The following is a 12,575-nucleotide window of genomic DNA, read 5'->3' as shown; positions in this document are numbered from 1 at the left end:
CTCACACACACACACACTCACCCCCCTCACACACGCACTTACCCCCTCACACACACACACTCACCCCCTCACACACACACACACACTCACCCCCTCACACACACACTTACCCCTCACACACACACACACTCACCCCCTCACACACACACACACTCACCCCCCTCACACACACACACACTCACCCCCCTCACACACACACACTCACCCCCCTCACACACACACGCACTCACCCTCCTCTCTCATACACTCACCCCCCTCACACACGCACTTACCCCCTCACACACACACATACCCCCTCACACACACACACTCACCCCCCTCACACACACACTCACCCCCTCACACACACACACTCACCCCCCTCACACACACACTCACCCCCTCACACACACACTCACCCCCTCACACACACGCACTCACCCTCCTCTCTCATACTCACCCCCCTCACACACGCACTTACCCCCTCACACACACACACACTCACCCCCTCACACACACACACACACTCACCCCCCTCACACACACACACACACTCACCCCCCTCACACACACACACACACTCACCCCCCTCACACACACACACTCACCCCCTCACACACACACACACTCACCCCCCTCACACACACACTCACCCCCCTCACACACACACACACACACTCACCCCCCTCACACACACACACACTCACCCCCCTCACACACACACACACTCACCCCCCACACACACACACACACTCACCCCCCACACACACACACACTCACCCCCCTCACACACACACACACACTCACCCCCCTCACACACACACACACACTCACCCCCCTCACACACACACACACTCACCCCCCTCACACAGACACACACTCACCCCCTCACACACAGACACACACTCACCCCCCTCACACACACTCACCCCCCTCACACACACTCACCCCCCTCACACACACTCACCCCCCTCACACACACTCACACCCACTCCCCTCACACAGATACTCACTCCTCCCACTCAACTCATCCCTCCCACACATACACTCACCCCTCCCACACACACACACCCCTCTCTCACACATATAAACTTGCCACTCTCAAACACACAGTCATGCCCCTCTCTCTCTCACACACACACCCCTCTCTTTCACACACACATACACAAACGCCCCTCTCACATACACCCACCCAAACACCCCTCTCACATACACCCACCCCTCTCTCACACACTCAACCACCCCCCCACACAAACACACCCACCCCCCTCACACACACACCCCCTCACACACACCCACCCCCTCACACACACACATTCACCACTCACACACACACCCACCCCCTCACACACACACTCACCCTCTCACACATACACACCCACCCTCTCACACATACACACCCACCCCTTTCTCACACATACACACCCACCCCTTTCTCACACATACACACCCACCCCTTTCTCACACATACATACCCGCCCCTTTCTAACACATACATACCCGCCCCTTTCTCACACCCTTCACTCACACCCCTCTCACACACACACCCACCCCCTCACACACACACACTCACCCCTCACACACACACACTCACCCCTCACACACACACCCACCCCCTCACACACACACTCACCCCCCTCACACACACACACTCACCCTCTCACACATACACACCCACCCTCTCACACATACACACCCACCCCCTCACACATACACACCCACCCCTTTCTCACACATACACACCCACCCCTTTCTCACACATACACACCCACCCCTTTCTCACACATACACACCCACCCCTTTCTCACACCCTTCACTCACACCCCTCTCACACACACACTCAACCCCCTCACACACAAACGCCACAGGGACAATGATCAGTTGAGGAATAATTCTCCTGGAAAACTTTCCACTATATCTTCAAGTTGTGATATGGGATTTTATTTACATGTACCTGGCAAGGCAGATGAAGGTCTGAGTAACATCTATTCTGAAGGATTGCACCTCGTGAATATGTAAAACTCCTACGGTATCAGCCTCGATTATACAGTCAAAGATTTCCTATAGTGGGGTTTGAACCCATGACCTTCTGTCTCAGTGGTGAGAATACTGCAATAGCATCTTCTTGTGATCATTAGTGTATTGATTAAACTAGTTCAGTTGGGTGTTAGATCAATGTGTGTGTTCTATGTCTTTCTGTCCTGCAAAGATATCACAAGTACTAACATTGAGCCAAGTATAAAATGGAAATTACTTTAAAAGCATAATTGAACCCAGCCATCCATTTTGCTTATTTGTTAAAATAAATCGCAGTACAGCCACTTTAATAAAATGCCAAAATGGTTCCATGTGCAATAGTGTTGTTATTTTTACAGGTGCAGTTTACATTGACAAACAACTTCCAGGAAACAAAATACAGGGAACAGAGGTTATTATTCAATAATCTGATGTTGTTTGTACTGAATGATATATAATAAGATCAGCCAACCTCCTTCACGTTCAGTGACTTAATGTTCTATTTTTCATTAAAAAATAAATTAAAGGGTGGCACGGCGGCGCAGTGGTTAACACTGCTGCCTCACGGCGACGAGGTCCCAGGTTCGATCCCGGCCCTGGGTCACCACCTGGGTGGAGTTTGCACATTCTCCCCGCGTCTCCCTGGCTCTCACCCCGACAATCCGAAGATGTGTAGGGTAGGTGGATTGGCCACGCTAAATTGCCCTTTAATTGAAAAAAAACACTAATAAAAAATGTAAACGTCCAATTGTCGTGACAAAATTTGATTTTAGCGTTAGTCAGAGTTTCTATTCGGGGGAGGGGAGTTAGGAAACACTCGAGATTGGTGTTTGCAAAAATCCGATGCAGAATCTGCATTTGTTTAGTCCCCGTTGTTCCACATGTGTTCATGACTGGAGCATAAATGGTAACATCTGTACAGGGGTGAATTCCAGTCTGTTCAATTCAGATTTCAACCTGTGCTGTACATTTACCACAGCTCACATTACAATATGTTAAAAGTCCAGATGTCAAATGTTGCAAGTGAAGTAAAATGAACAATAGTGGACTGGAGCTTGGCAGGGAATTGACCTGGAGCCTGACTTACGGATGCGACTTTTCTACAACTCTTCGGGCTGTTAAATGCACCATTTCAACTCATTCATAATCCGAAGGGTTTCTATTTTAAGCGCCTTACCGATATGATGGTCGCAGTAATAGCAAATCCCAGGAGTGCTTTTGTGTTTTCCTTCTCTGTTTCCAAGACTATGTTGGGATCATTCATGTTGTCATAGTACAGCCACCACAGAACACCCGACACAACTAGACAAACAAGATTCATCACAGGAAAATGAAAAGAACTCTCGAGAGAACAGAATATCTTAATTGAAATGAAATGAAATGAAAATCGCATATTGTCACGAATAGGCTTCAATGAAGTTACTGTGAAAAGCCCCTAGTCGCCACATTCCGGCGCCTGTTCGGGGAGGCTGGTATGGGAATCGAACCGTGCTGCTGGCCTGCTTGGTCTGCTTTAAAAGCCAGCGATTTAGCCGAGTGAGCTAAACCAACATACCCACTGTGAAGAACTCTTACTTACTCAATATATGCTGCGATCGGAGATCCAGAACTTTGAGTATATATTTTGTGCGTGTATCTCTCTTGTGTGAGTCTATGTGCATGTGTTCTGTGCACATGTACGTGTCTGTATATGTAGAGGGAATGTTAGGTCACAGGTATACAAAGGTAGCTCAGGTGTAGGACATCTTTAACCCATAGTACACGGATTGGGGCCACTGACTCAAATAGAAAAGTGTCAAACAACATTATTAGGATGATCTAGCCTTGGCCAGCAGCTGGCAAGAATCTGATCAACCTAGCATTTGGAGCTGACATATTGCCTGGTATAGCATAGGCAGAGTATGTGTTAGAATTGAAGTTTAAAAGGATATTATCTTTTGGGACTGTATTTTTAAAAGTGGGTATTTTTTTAAATGTAGGAGTGTAAATGTACTGTTCCAGAAAGTTCTCCTGCACACACTGCAGGGATTTCTACCCTTCTGTGCCCCATACTCTATCCTTTTCCCAGTCTACCTTAGGGTCATTGAAATCCCCAACTATCACAACCCGATATGTCCTGCAGAGTTTCAAAATCTACCTACAAATGCTCTCTTCTGCTTCATCCCCAATGTTTAGAGGTCTGTAATAAATACCAAACAAGGTCACCGCTTCCTTCCTGTTTCTCACCTCCAATATAGATTTGAATTCAGGAACTGCATCTCATTCAAGGGCTATGATACTGTCTTTGACCAAGACTGCTACACCTCCTTCCTTTTTACCCACCCTGGGCGCGATTCTCCGCTCCCCACGCCGGGTGGGAGAATCGTGGGAGGGTCGGGCAACTCACGACACGCCCCCCTGCCCCCCCCCCCCCCCCCCCCCCCGCGATTCTCCCACCCACCGCTCGGAAGAATCGCCGCTCGCCGTTTTTCACGGCGACCGGCGAATCTCTGGCCCGGATGGGCCGAGCGGCCTGCTGCTCCTGACTGGTTCACGACGGTGGCAACCACACCTGGTCACTGCCATCGTGAACATGGGCGCCAAATGCTCGTTTGAAGCTTGTGGGGGGCGGAGAGGGGAGTGAGCACCACGGCCGTGCTCGGGAGGGGACTGGCCCGCGATCGATGCCCACCGAACGTCGAGCCGGCGTCTCAAAGCGACACACTCTTTCCCCTCCGCCGCCCCGCAAGATCAAGCCGCTACGGCTTGCGGGGCAGCGGAGGGGATGCGTGGGTTGGAGCCGTCAGCCGCCGTGATGTCAGCCGCGCATGCGCGGGTTGGAGCCGGCCAACCTGCGCATGCGCGGCTGATGTCACTTAGGCCGCGCCGTCGCGTCATTCTCGGTGCGCTGCCTTGACGCAAGCATCAAAACCCGGCTGCCGAGAATTACGGAGCACCGCTCCTAGCCCCGAGTGGGGGTGAATAAGGTGCGAGGAGCGGCCTCCGAGGCCGTCGTGAAACTCGGCAGAGTTCTCGACGGCCTTCCCGATTCCGCGTGGGAGCAGAGAATTCCGCCCCCTGTTTCTACTAAAAAGCTTAGAACCCAGGATGTTAAGTATTCAGTCCCATTCTGGCTTGAGCCACGTTTCTGTTAATGCTACAATGTCATTTACCCCAGAGCAATTTCTGCTTCCTGATCCCCAATTCTGTTCACTGTATTTCGTGCATTTACATGTACACAACTTAACTCTACCCTTTTTCTTTCCCTTTTGGAGGTGACCATTTCTTTGTTCATAAGACCACAAGACATAGGAGCAAAATTAGGTCACTCGGCCCATCGAGTCTGCTCCGCCATTCAATCATGGCTGATATTTTTCTCACCCCCATTCTCCTGCCTTCTCCCCATAACCCCTGACCCCCTAATTAACCAAGAACCTATCTATCTCTGTCTTAAGGACACTCCAGCTTATGGGCTGGTTTAGCTCAGTGGGCTAGACAGCTGGTTTGTAATGCAGAGCAAGGCCAGCAACACGGGTTCAATTCCCGTGCCAGCTTACTCGAACAGGTGCCGGAGTGTGGCGACGAGGGGTTTTTCACAGTAACTTCATACTTGTGACAATAAAACATTATTATTGTTATTACTCAGTAATTTGGCCTCAACAGCCTTCTGCGGCAATGAGTTCCACAGATTCACCAAATTCTGGCTGAAAAAATTCATCCTCGTCTCTGTTTTAAAGGATTGTCCCTTTAGTCTGAGATGGTGTCCTCTGCTTTGAGTTTTTCCAACAGGTGGAAACATCATCTCCACGTCCACTCTATCCAGGCCTCGCAGTATCCTGTAAGTTTTAATAAGATCCCCCCTCATCCTTCTAAACTCCAACGAGTACAGACCCAGAGTCCTCAACCGTTCCTCATACGACAAGCTCTTCATTCCAGGGATCATTCTTGTGAACCTCCTCTGGACCCATTCCAAGGCCAGCACATCTTTCCTTAGGTATGGGGCCCAAAACTGCTCACTATACTCCAAATGGGGTCTGACCAGAGCCTTATACAGCCTCAGAAGTACATCTCTGGTCCTGTATCCTAGCCCTCTCGACATGAATGCTAACATTGCATTTCCCTTCCTAACTGCCGACTGAACCTGCACGTAAATCTCAAGAGAGTCTTGAAGAAGGACTCCCAAGTCCTTTTGTGCTTCTGATTTCCTAAGCATTTCCCCATTTCGAAAATAGTCTATGCCTCCATTCCTCCTCCAAAGTGCACTGTCAACACTGCTTCCCTCACTTCCTTTTCCTATTCCCCAACATCTCTCTTTTGCCCTCACTTGTACTTCTTTAACTAGGCCAATCCACCCCTCTGTTGTACAAGTTTAAATCCACCCCCACTACACTATTTACTCTCTCAGCCAGTCCATTAGTCCCATTTCGGCTCAGGTGAACCCCATCTCTCTAAACAGCTTTCGCTTTTCCCAAAAGCGATCCCAATTTCCCAAGAATCTAAATCCCTCCCTTCTACACCATCCCTCAAGCCACGCATTTACCTCCCTGATCTGCCTTTGCCTAAATGGTGAAGCTTATGGTAGGATTTCTGTAGGTCACTATGTTTCAACCTGCCCCCTAACTCCTGAACTGGTCGTGCAAGACCTCCAAGCTGCCCCTCCCTATGTTGCTGGTTCCCACATGAACCCCAACCTCTGTTGTTCACCCTCACTTCCCAGAGATTTGTCAAGCCAATCTGTTATGTCCTGAACCCTTGCAACTGAGAGGCAACAGAACCCTTTTCCCACTTAATATTTTTCCCCCACTTACAGAAGGGAAACTCCCAGGTAAGGCTAAAAGAGGTCAACTGAAAGTTATTTCGGACAAAGGAATTTGCTGCATCTTATCCCCTCACCTCCGAGAACGTTTTTCACGCACAGGGTGGTGGGTGACTGGAACGCGTTGCCAGTGGAGGTGGTGAAGGCAGGCACAATAGCAACGTTTAAGATGTAGCTTGACAGACACAAGAATGGGCGGTGAATGGAAGGGTACAAATCGTTTGTAGTAGTAGGTCTAAATAAGGAGTCTGGATCAGTGCAGGCTTGGTTGTCCGAAGGGCCTGTTCCTGCGCTGTAATGTTTGTACTTGTTCTCAAGATTCAAAGAATCCGGAGGGTGGGTTGCATTTTCCTTCTATTTGGATATTTTGGGTCTGGCTATTCAATCAAACCGTTTCTGGTCGGAAATGCGTTCCTGTCACTACAGTGTGAATGATGAAACTGGTTTAAAATAGACCCACTTACACAGCAATCCAAAAATGACCAATGCGATGAAGATATGAACCAATAACGTGGCGATGAATCTGAAGACAGCCACCATGACGAAGGAGAGGACTGTGGGAGAGAGAAAAAGAGTCACTCTGATTGATGTTCACCATGTAGCATAATCAAAATATTTGAAGTTCCGATCTCCATTGTTTATTAATTTCAGTAAAGGTTAAATGTGAATGCAAAACATGCTTTCCTATCTTTACCCCACGCCCACATTTTTTTCCCTCGAAAATTGACACTCGATCTCCCTTTCTTTCTCAATCTTAATGTCGCACCTATTCTGGATTTAACTACTCTATTTCCCAAGGGCATCAACTTTACAGCCACTGGCGTGGCAGTGGTTAGCACTGCTGCCTCACGGCATCGAGGTCTCGGGTTCAAACCAGGCCCCGGGTCACTGTCCATGTGGAGTTTGCACGTTCTCCCCATGTCTGCATGGGTCTCACCCCCACAACCTCAAAAGATGTGCAGGGTAGTCGGATTGGCCACGCTAAATTGCCCCTTAATTGGGAAAAAGAAATGTTAAAAAAAAAACTTTACAGCCTCTGAAGAAAATCAATTTTGTGCCTTTCTTCTTGGTGAATTGGAAATGGTTTTGTGATGGTGGTCCGTGTCCATTGGAAAGTGGGTACAGAATCATTTGGGTAATTTTATCTATGATTGCCAGAAGAATTGAGATTAGCGGCAAAGGAAACCATGAGCCACTATCTTGCACGTCACTAAAGGTTAAGGTAACTCCAAGGGTACAAAAGTATTTGAAGCCATGCAGGCGCTAAGGCTCTTTATCAGGAGTGTTCAAACCATGGTCCAAAACCCAGGCACATCAGCTCAATTTGCATTGATATGGCTCGTCCCAATTTGAATTGCGTAGGGGGGGGGTGGGGGGAAGCGGGAGAGGGGTGGAGGTGGGGAGGCATAAGTGAAATCTCCCAATGTTTTTCACCGGAATCTGTTCAGACAATCAGAACTGACACTGGGCCAAAGGAGGAGACATGAACTCAACCATAAACTTGGTGAAAATGGAAGTTTTAAGGAGCACAACAAGAGGAGAGGCACGAGACAAGGGGCGCGATTCTCCGAAATGGAGACAGAGTGTTCGTGCCGTCGTGAACGCCATCACGTTTCACAACGGCGCAAAACAGGCGCGGGCACGACCGATTCAGCACGCGCTGGAGCCGTTCACGCTGCTCCAGCCTCCCTTCCTGGTGCCAACTGGGCACCGTGCCAACCCCACGCAGGCGCAGTTGGACCCCGCCAACCCCACGCAGACGCAGTGGCACCGTGCCAACCCCACGCAGACACAGTGGCACCGTGCCAACCCCACGCAGACGCAGTGGCACCGTGCCAACCCCACGCAGACGCAGTGGCACCGTGCCAACCCCACGCAGACGCAGTGGCACCGTGCCAACCCCACGCAGACACAGTGGCACCGTGCCAACCCCACGCAGACGCAGTGGCACCGTGCCAACCCCACGCAGACGCAGTGGCACCGTGCCAACCCCACGCAGACGCAGTGGCACCGTGCCAACCCCACGCAGACGCAGTGGCACCGTGCCAACCCCACGCATGCGCAGTGGCACCGTGCCAACCCCACGCAGACGCAGTGGCACCGTGCCAACCCCACGCAGACGCAGTGGCACCGTGCCAACCCCACGCAGACGCAGTGGCACCGTGCCAACCCCACGCAGACGCAGTGGCACCGTGCCAACCCCACGCAGACGCAGTGGCACCGTGCCAACCCCACGCAGACGCAGTGGCACCGTGCCAACCCCACGCAGACGCAGTGGCACCGTGCCAACCCCACGCAGACGCAGTGGCACCGTGCCAACCCCACGCAGACGCAGTGGCACCGTGCCAACCCCACGCAGACGCAGTTGGACCCCGCCAACCCCACGCAGACGCAGTTGGACCGCGCCAACCCCACGCAGACGCAGTTGGACCCCGCCAACCCCACGCAGAGGCAGTTGGACCGCGCCAACCCCACGCAGACGCAGTTGGACCCCGCCAACCCCACGCAGACGCAGTTGGACCCCGCCAACCCCACGCAGACGCAGTTGGACCGTGCCAACCCCACGCAGACGCAGTTGGACCGCGCCAACCCCACGCAGACGCAGTTGGACCGTGCCAACCCCACGCAGACGCAGTTGGACCCCGCCAACCCGCGAATGCGCAGGGGACTTCCTCAACACGCCGGCCCCGACGCAACATGGCGTGGGGGGGGGTCAGGGGCCGGCCGCGTAACAAAATAGGGCCGGGGCTGGAGAGGCCAGCCCGCCGATCGGTGGGCCCCGATCGCCGTTTCCGCGTGGCCGCTCGGTCCATCCGGGCTGGAGAACTGGTGGCCTGGCCGCAGACAGCGGCCCGTGACCGGGGCCGCGCGAAACGCGCCGGTGCAAATGGCTCCGATTCTCCGCTCCTCGGAGAATCGCCTGCCGGCATCGGACCAGCGCCGTGGGAAAAAATGGCGTGAACGCGATTCTTCCATACGGCGCGGCATGGGAGAATCCCGCCCACTGTGTAAGGAATTAGCCTAATAAGGAAATCTAGATTAGTTTGCATGAGAAATATGAAATTAATAGCAACACTGATGCCAATTTTATACCTGATCTGTGAAGGGGAAAAAGTTGAACCATTCCGACACTGTGTAAATGTGAATTTGGGCGGCACGGTGGCGCAGTGGTTAGCACTGCTGCCTCAGCCGCCAAGGACACGGATCATTGTCTACGTGGAGTCTGAAAATTCTCCCCGTGTCTGCGTGGGTCCCACCCTCATAACCCAAAGATGTGCAGGGTAGGTGGACCGGCAACATTAAATTGCCCCTTAATTGAACAAAATAAAAAAATGTGAATTTACCTTATTTCAGTAATGATCTTTGCTGCCAGCAGAGGGGGCAAGTTTGCATCTAATCAATCTAGCTGGAGAGACAGTCGGCTCTCTAGAGTGGTAAAGGCACCGCTCACTGGCACAGCCCACTGCACCACCCACTGGCACAGCCCACTGCACACCCACAGGCACAGCCCACTGCACCACCCACTGGCACAGCCCACTGCACCACCCACTGGCACAGCCCACTGCACCACCCACTGGCACAGCCCACTGCACCACCCACTGGCACAGCCCACTGCACCACCCACTGGCACAGACCACTGCACCACCCACTGGCACAGCCCACTGCACCACCCACTGGCACAGCCCACTGCACCACCCACTGGCACAGCCCACTGCACCACCCACTGGCACAGCCCACTGCACCACCCACTGGCACAGCCCACTGCACCACCCACTGGCACAGCCCACTGCACCACCCACTGGCACAACCCACTACACCACCCACTGGCACAGCCCACTGCACCAACCACTGGCACAGCCCACTGCACCACCCACTGGCAAGGCCCACTGCACCACCCACTGGCACAGCCCACTGCACCACCCACTGGCACAGCCCACTGCACCACCCACTGGCACAACCCACTGCACCACCCACTGGCACAGCCCACTGCACCACCCACTGGCACAGCCCACTGCACCACCCACTGGCACAGCCCACTGCACCACCCACTGGCACAGCCCACTGCGCCACCCACTGGCACAGCCCACTGCACCACCCACTGGCACAGACCACTACACCACCCACTGGCACAGACCACTGCACCACCCACTGGCACAGACCACTGCACCACCCACTGGCAAGGCCCACTGCACCGCCCACTGGCACAGCCCACTGCATCACCCACTGGCAAGGCCCACTGCACCACCCACTGGCACAGCCCACTGCACCGCCTACTGGCACAGACCACTGCACCATCCACTGGCACAGCCCACTGCACCACCCACTGGCACAGCCCACTGCACCACCCACTGGCAAGGCCCACTGCACCACCTACTGGCACAGCCCACTGCACCGCCTACTGGCACAGACCACTGCACCATCCACTGGCAAGGCCCACTGCACCACCTACTGGCACAGACCACTGCACCATCCACTGGCACAGCCCACTGCACCACCCACTGGCAAGGCCCACTGCATCACCCACTGGTGCAGCCAATTGTACCGCCCACTGGCACAGTCCCACTGCATCACCCACTGGTGCAGCCAACTGTATTGCCCACTGCAGCGGCTCACTGCATCATCCAGTTAAACAGGCCACTGTACCACTCAGTGGGAGATACAGAGCAGCCTACAGGAGCAAGAGAGAGAGCGAGAGACTTCGGAGATTCAGTTTTGCAAGGGTGGGCAGACACAATGTGATGGACAGAGCAGAAGAGTGGTAGGGGGAAGGGGGAAATAGTGGGCAGAGTGGCAAGGGAAGAGTGGGCATTTGGGCAGGGTGGTAGCATGGGTGGGGTGGGCTGGATGGGCAGTGTGGGTGAAGTGAGCAGCGGGGGCCAGGTGGGCAGGGTGGGTGGTGGGGTACGCATGGTAGGGTAGAGTGGGTGAGATTGGCAGGCTGGGCAGCGGGAGCCAGGTGGGTGGTGGGGCAGGCAGGGTGGAGTAGGGTGGGTGAGGGGGCAGGATGGAGGGATGGGCAGTGGGATGCGGGTGGGCAGTGGCAAGCGGTTGGACAGTGGGATGTGGTTGGGCAGTGGGATCCGGGTGGGGAGTGGGAAGCGGGTGGGCCGTGGGATGCGGTTGGGCAGTGGGATCCGGGTAGGCAATGGGAAGCAGTTGGGCAGTGGGATCCGGGTGGGCAGTGGGATGTGGTTGGGCAGTGGGATCCGGGTGGGCAGTGGGATCCGGCTGGGCAGTGGGATCCGGTTGGGCAGTGGGATCCGGGTGGGCAGTGGGATCCGGGTGGGCAGTGGGAAGCAGTTGGGCAGTGGGAAGCGGGTGGGCAGTGGCATCAGGGTGGGCAGTGGGATGTGGTTGGGCAGTGGGATCCGGCTGGGCAGTGGGATGTGGTTGGGCAGTGGGATCCGGCTGGGCAGTGGGATCCGGGTGGGCAGTGGGATCCGGGTGGGCAGTGGGAAGCGGTTGGGCAGTGGGATCCGGGTGGGCAGTGGGATCCGGGTGGGCAGTGGGATCCGGCTGGGCAGTGGGATGTGGTTGGGCAGTGGGATCCGGGTGGGCAGTGGGATCCGGGTGGGCAGTGGGATCCGGCTGGGCAGTGGGATCCGGCTGGGCAGTGGGATCCGGGTGGGCAGTGGGATCCGGGTGGGCAGTGGGATCCGGGTGGGCAGTGGGAAGCGGTTGGGCAGTGGGATCCGGGTGGGCAGTGGGATCCGGGTGGGCAGTGGGATGCGGGTGGGCAGTGGGATGCGGGTGGGCAGTGGGATCCGGGTGGGCAGTGGGATCC

The 12,575-nt window shown here is 54.3% G+C and overlaps 1 protein-coding gene across 2 annotated transcripts in view; it reads right to left on the bottom strand.

The window, feature by feature from the left end:
• Nucleotides 1–12,575, bottom strand: part of LOC119964428 (choline transporter-like protein 3) — a 113,147-nt gene that overhangs the window by 42,697 nt on the left and 57,875 nt on the right. For both annotated transcript variants that reach the window (XM_038793893.1, XM_038793894.1), the window contains exons 7-8: nt 7,255–7,344; nt 3,173–3,297 (exon numbers count right to left, since the gene is read on the bottom strand). In XM_038793893.1, coding sequence (XP_038649821.1) covers nt 3,173–3,297; nt 7,255–7,344 — 215 coding nt within the window. The remainder of the gene's footprint in view (nt 1–3,172; nt 3,298–7,254; nt 7,345–12,575) is intronic.

This window comes from Scyliorhinus canicula, chromosome 4, assembly GCF_902713615.1.
Source record: "Scyliorhinus canicula chromosome 4, sScyCan1.1, whole genome shotgun sequence".
NCBI lineage: Eukaryota > Metazoa > Chordata > Chondrichthyes > Carcharhiniformes > Scyliorhinidae > Scyliorhinus > Scyliorhinus canicula.
The sequence above is the reverse complement of the archived record's forward strand: the minus strand, read 5'-3'. Positions and strand labels throughout refer to the sequence as shown.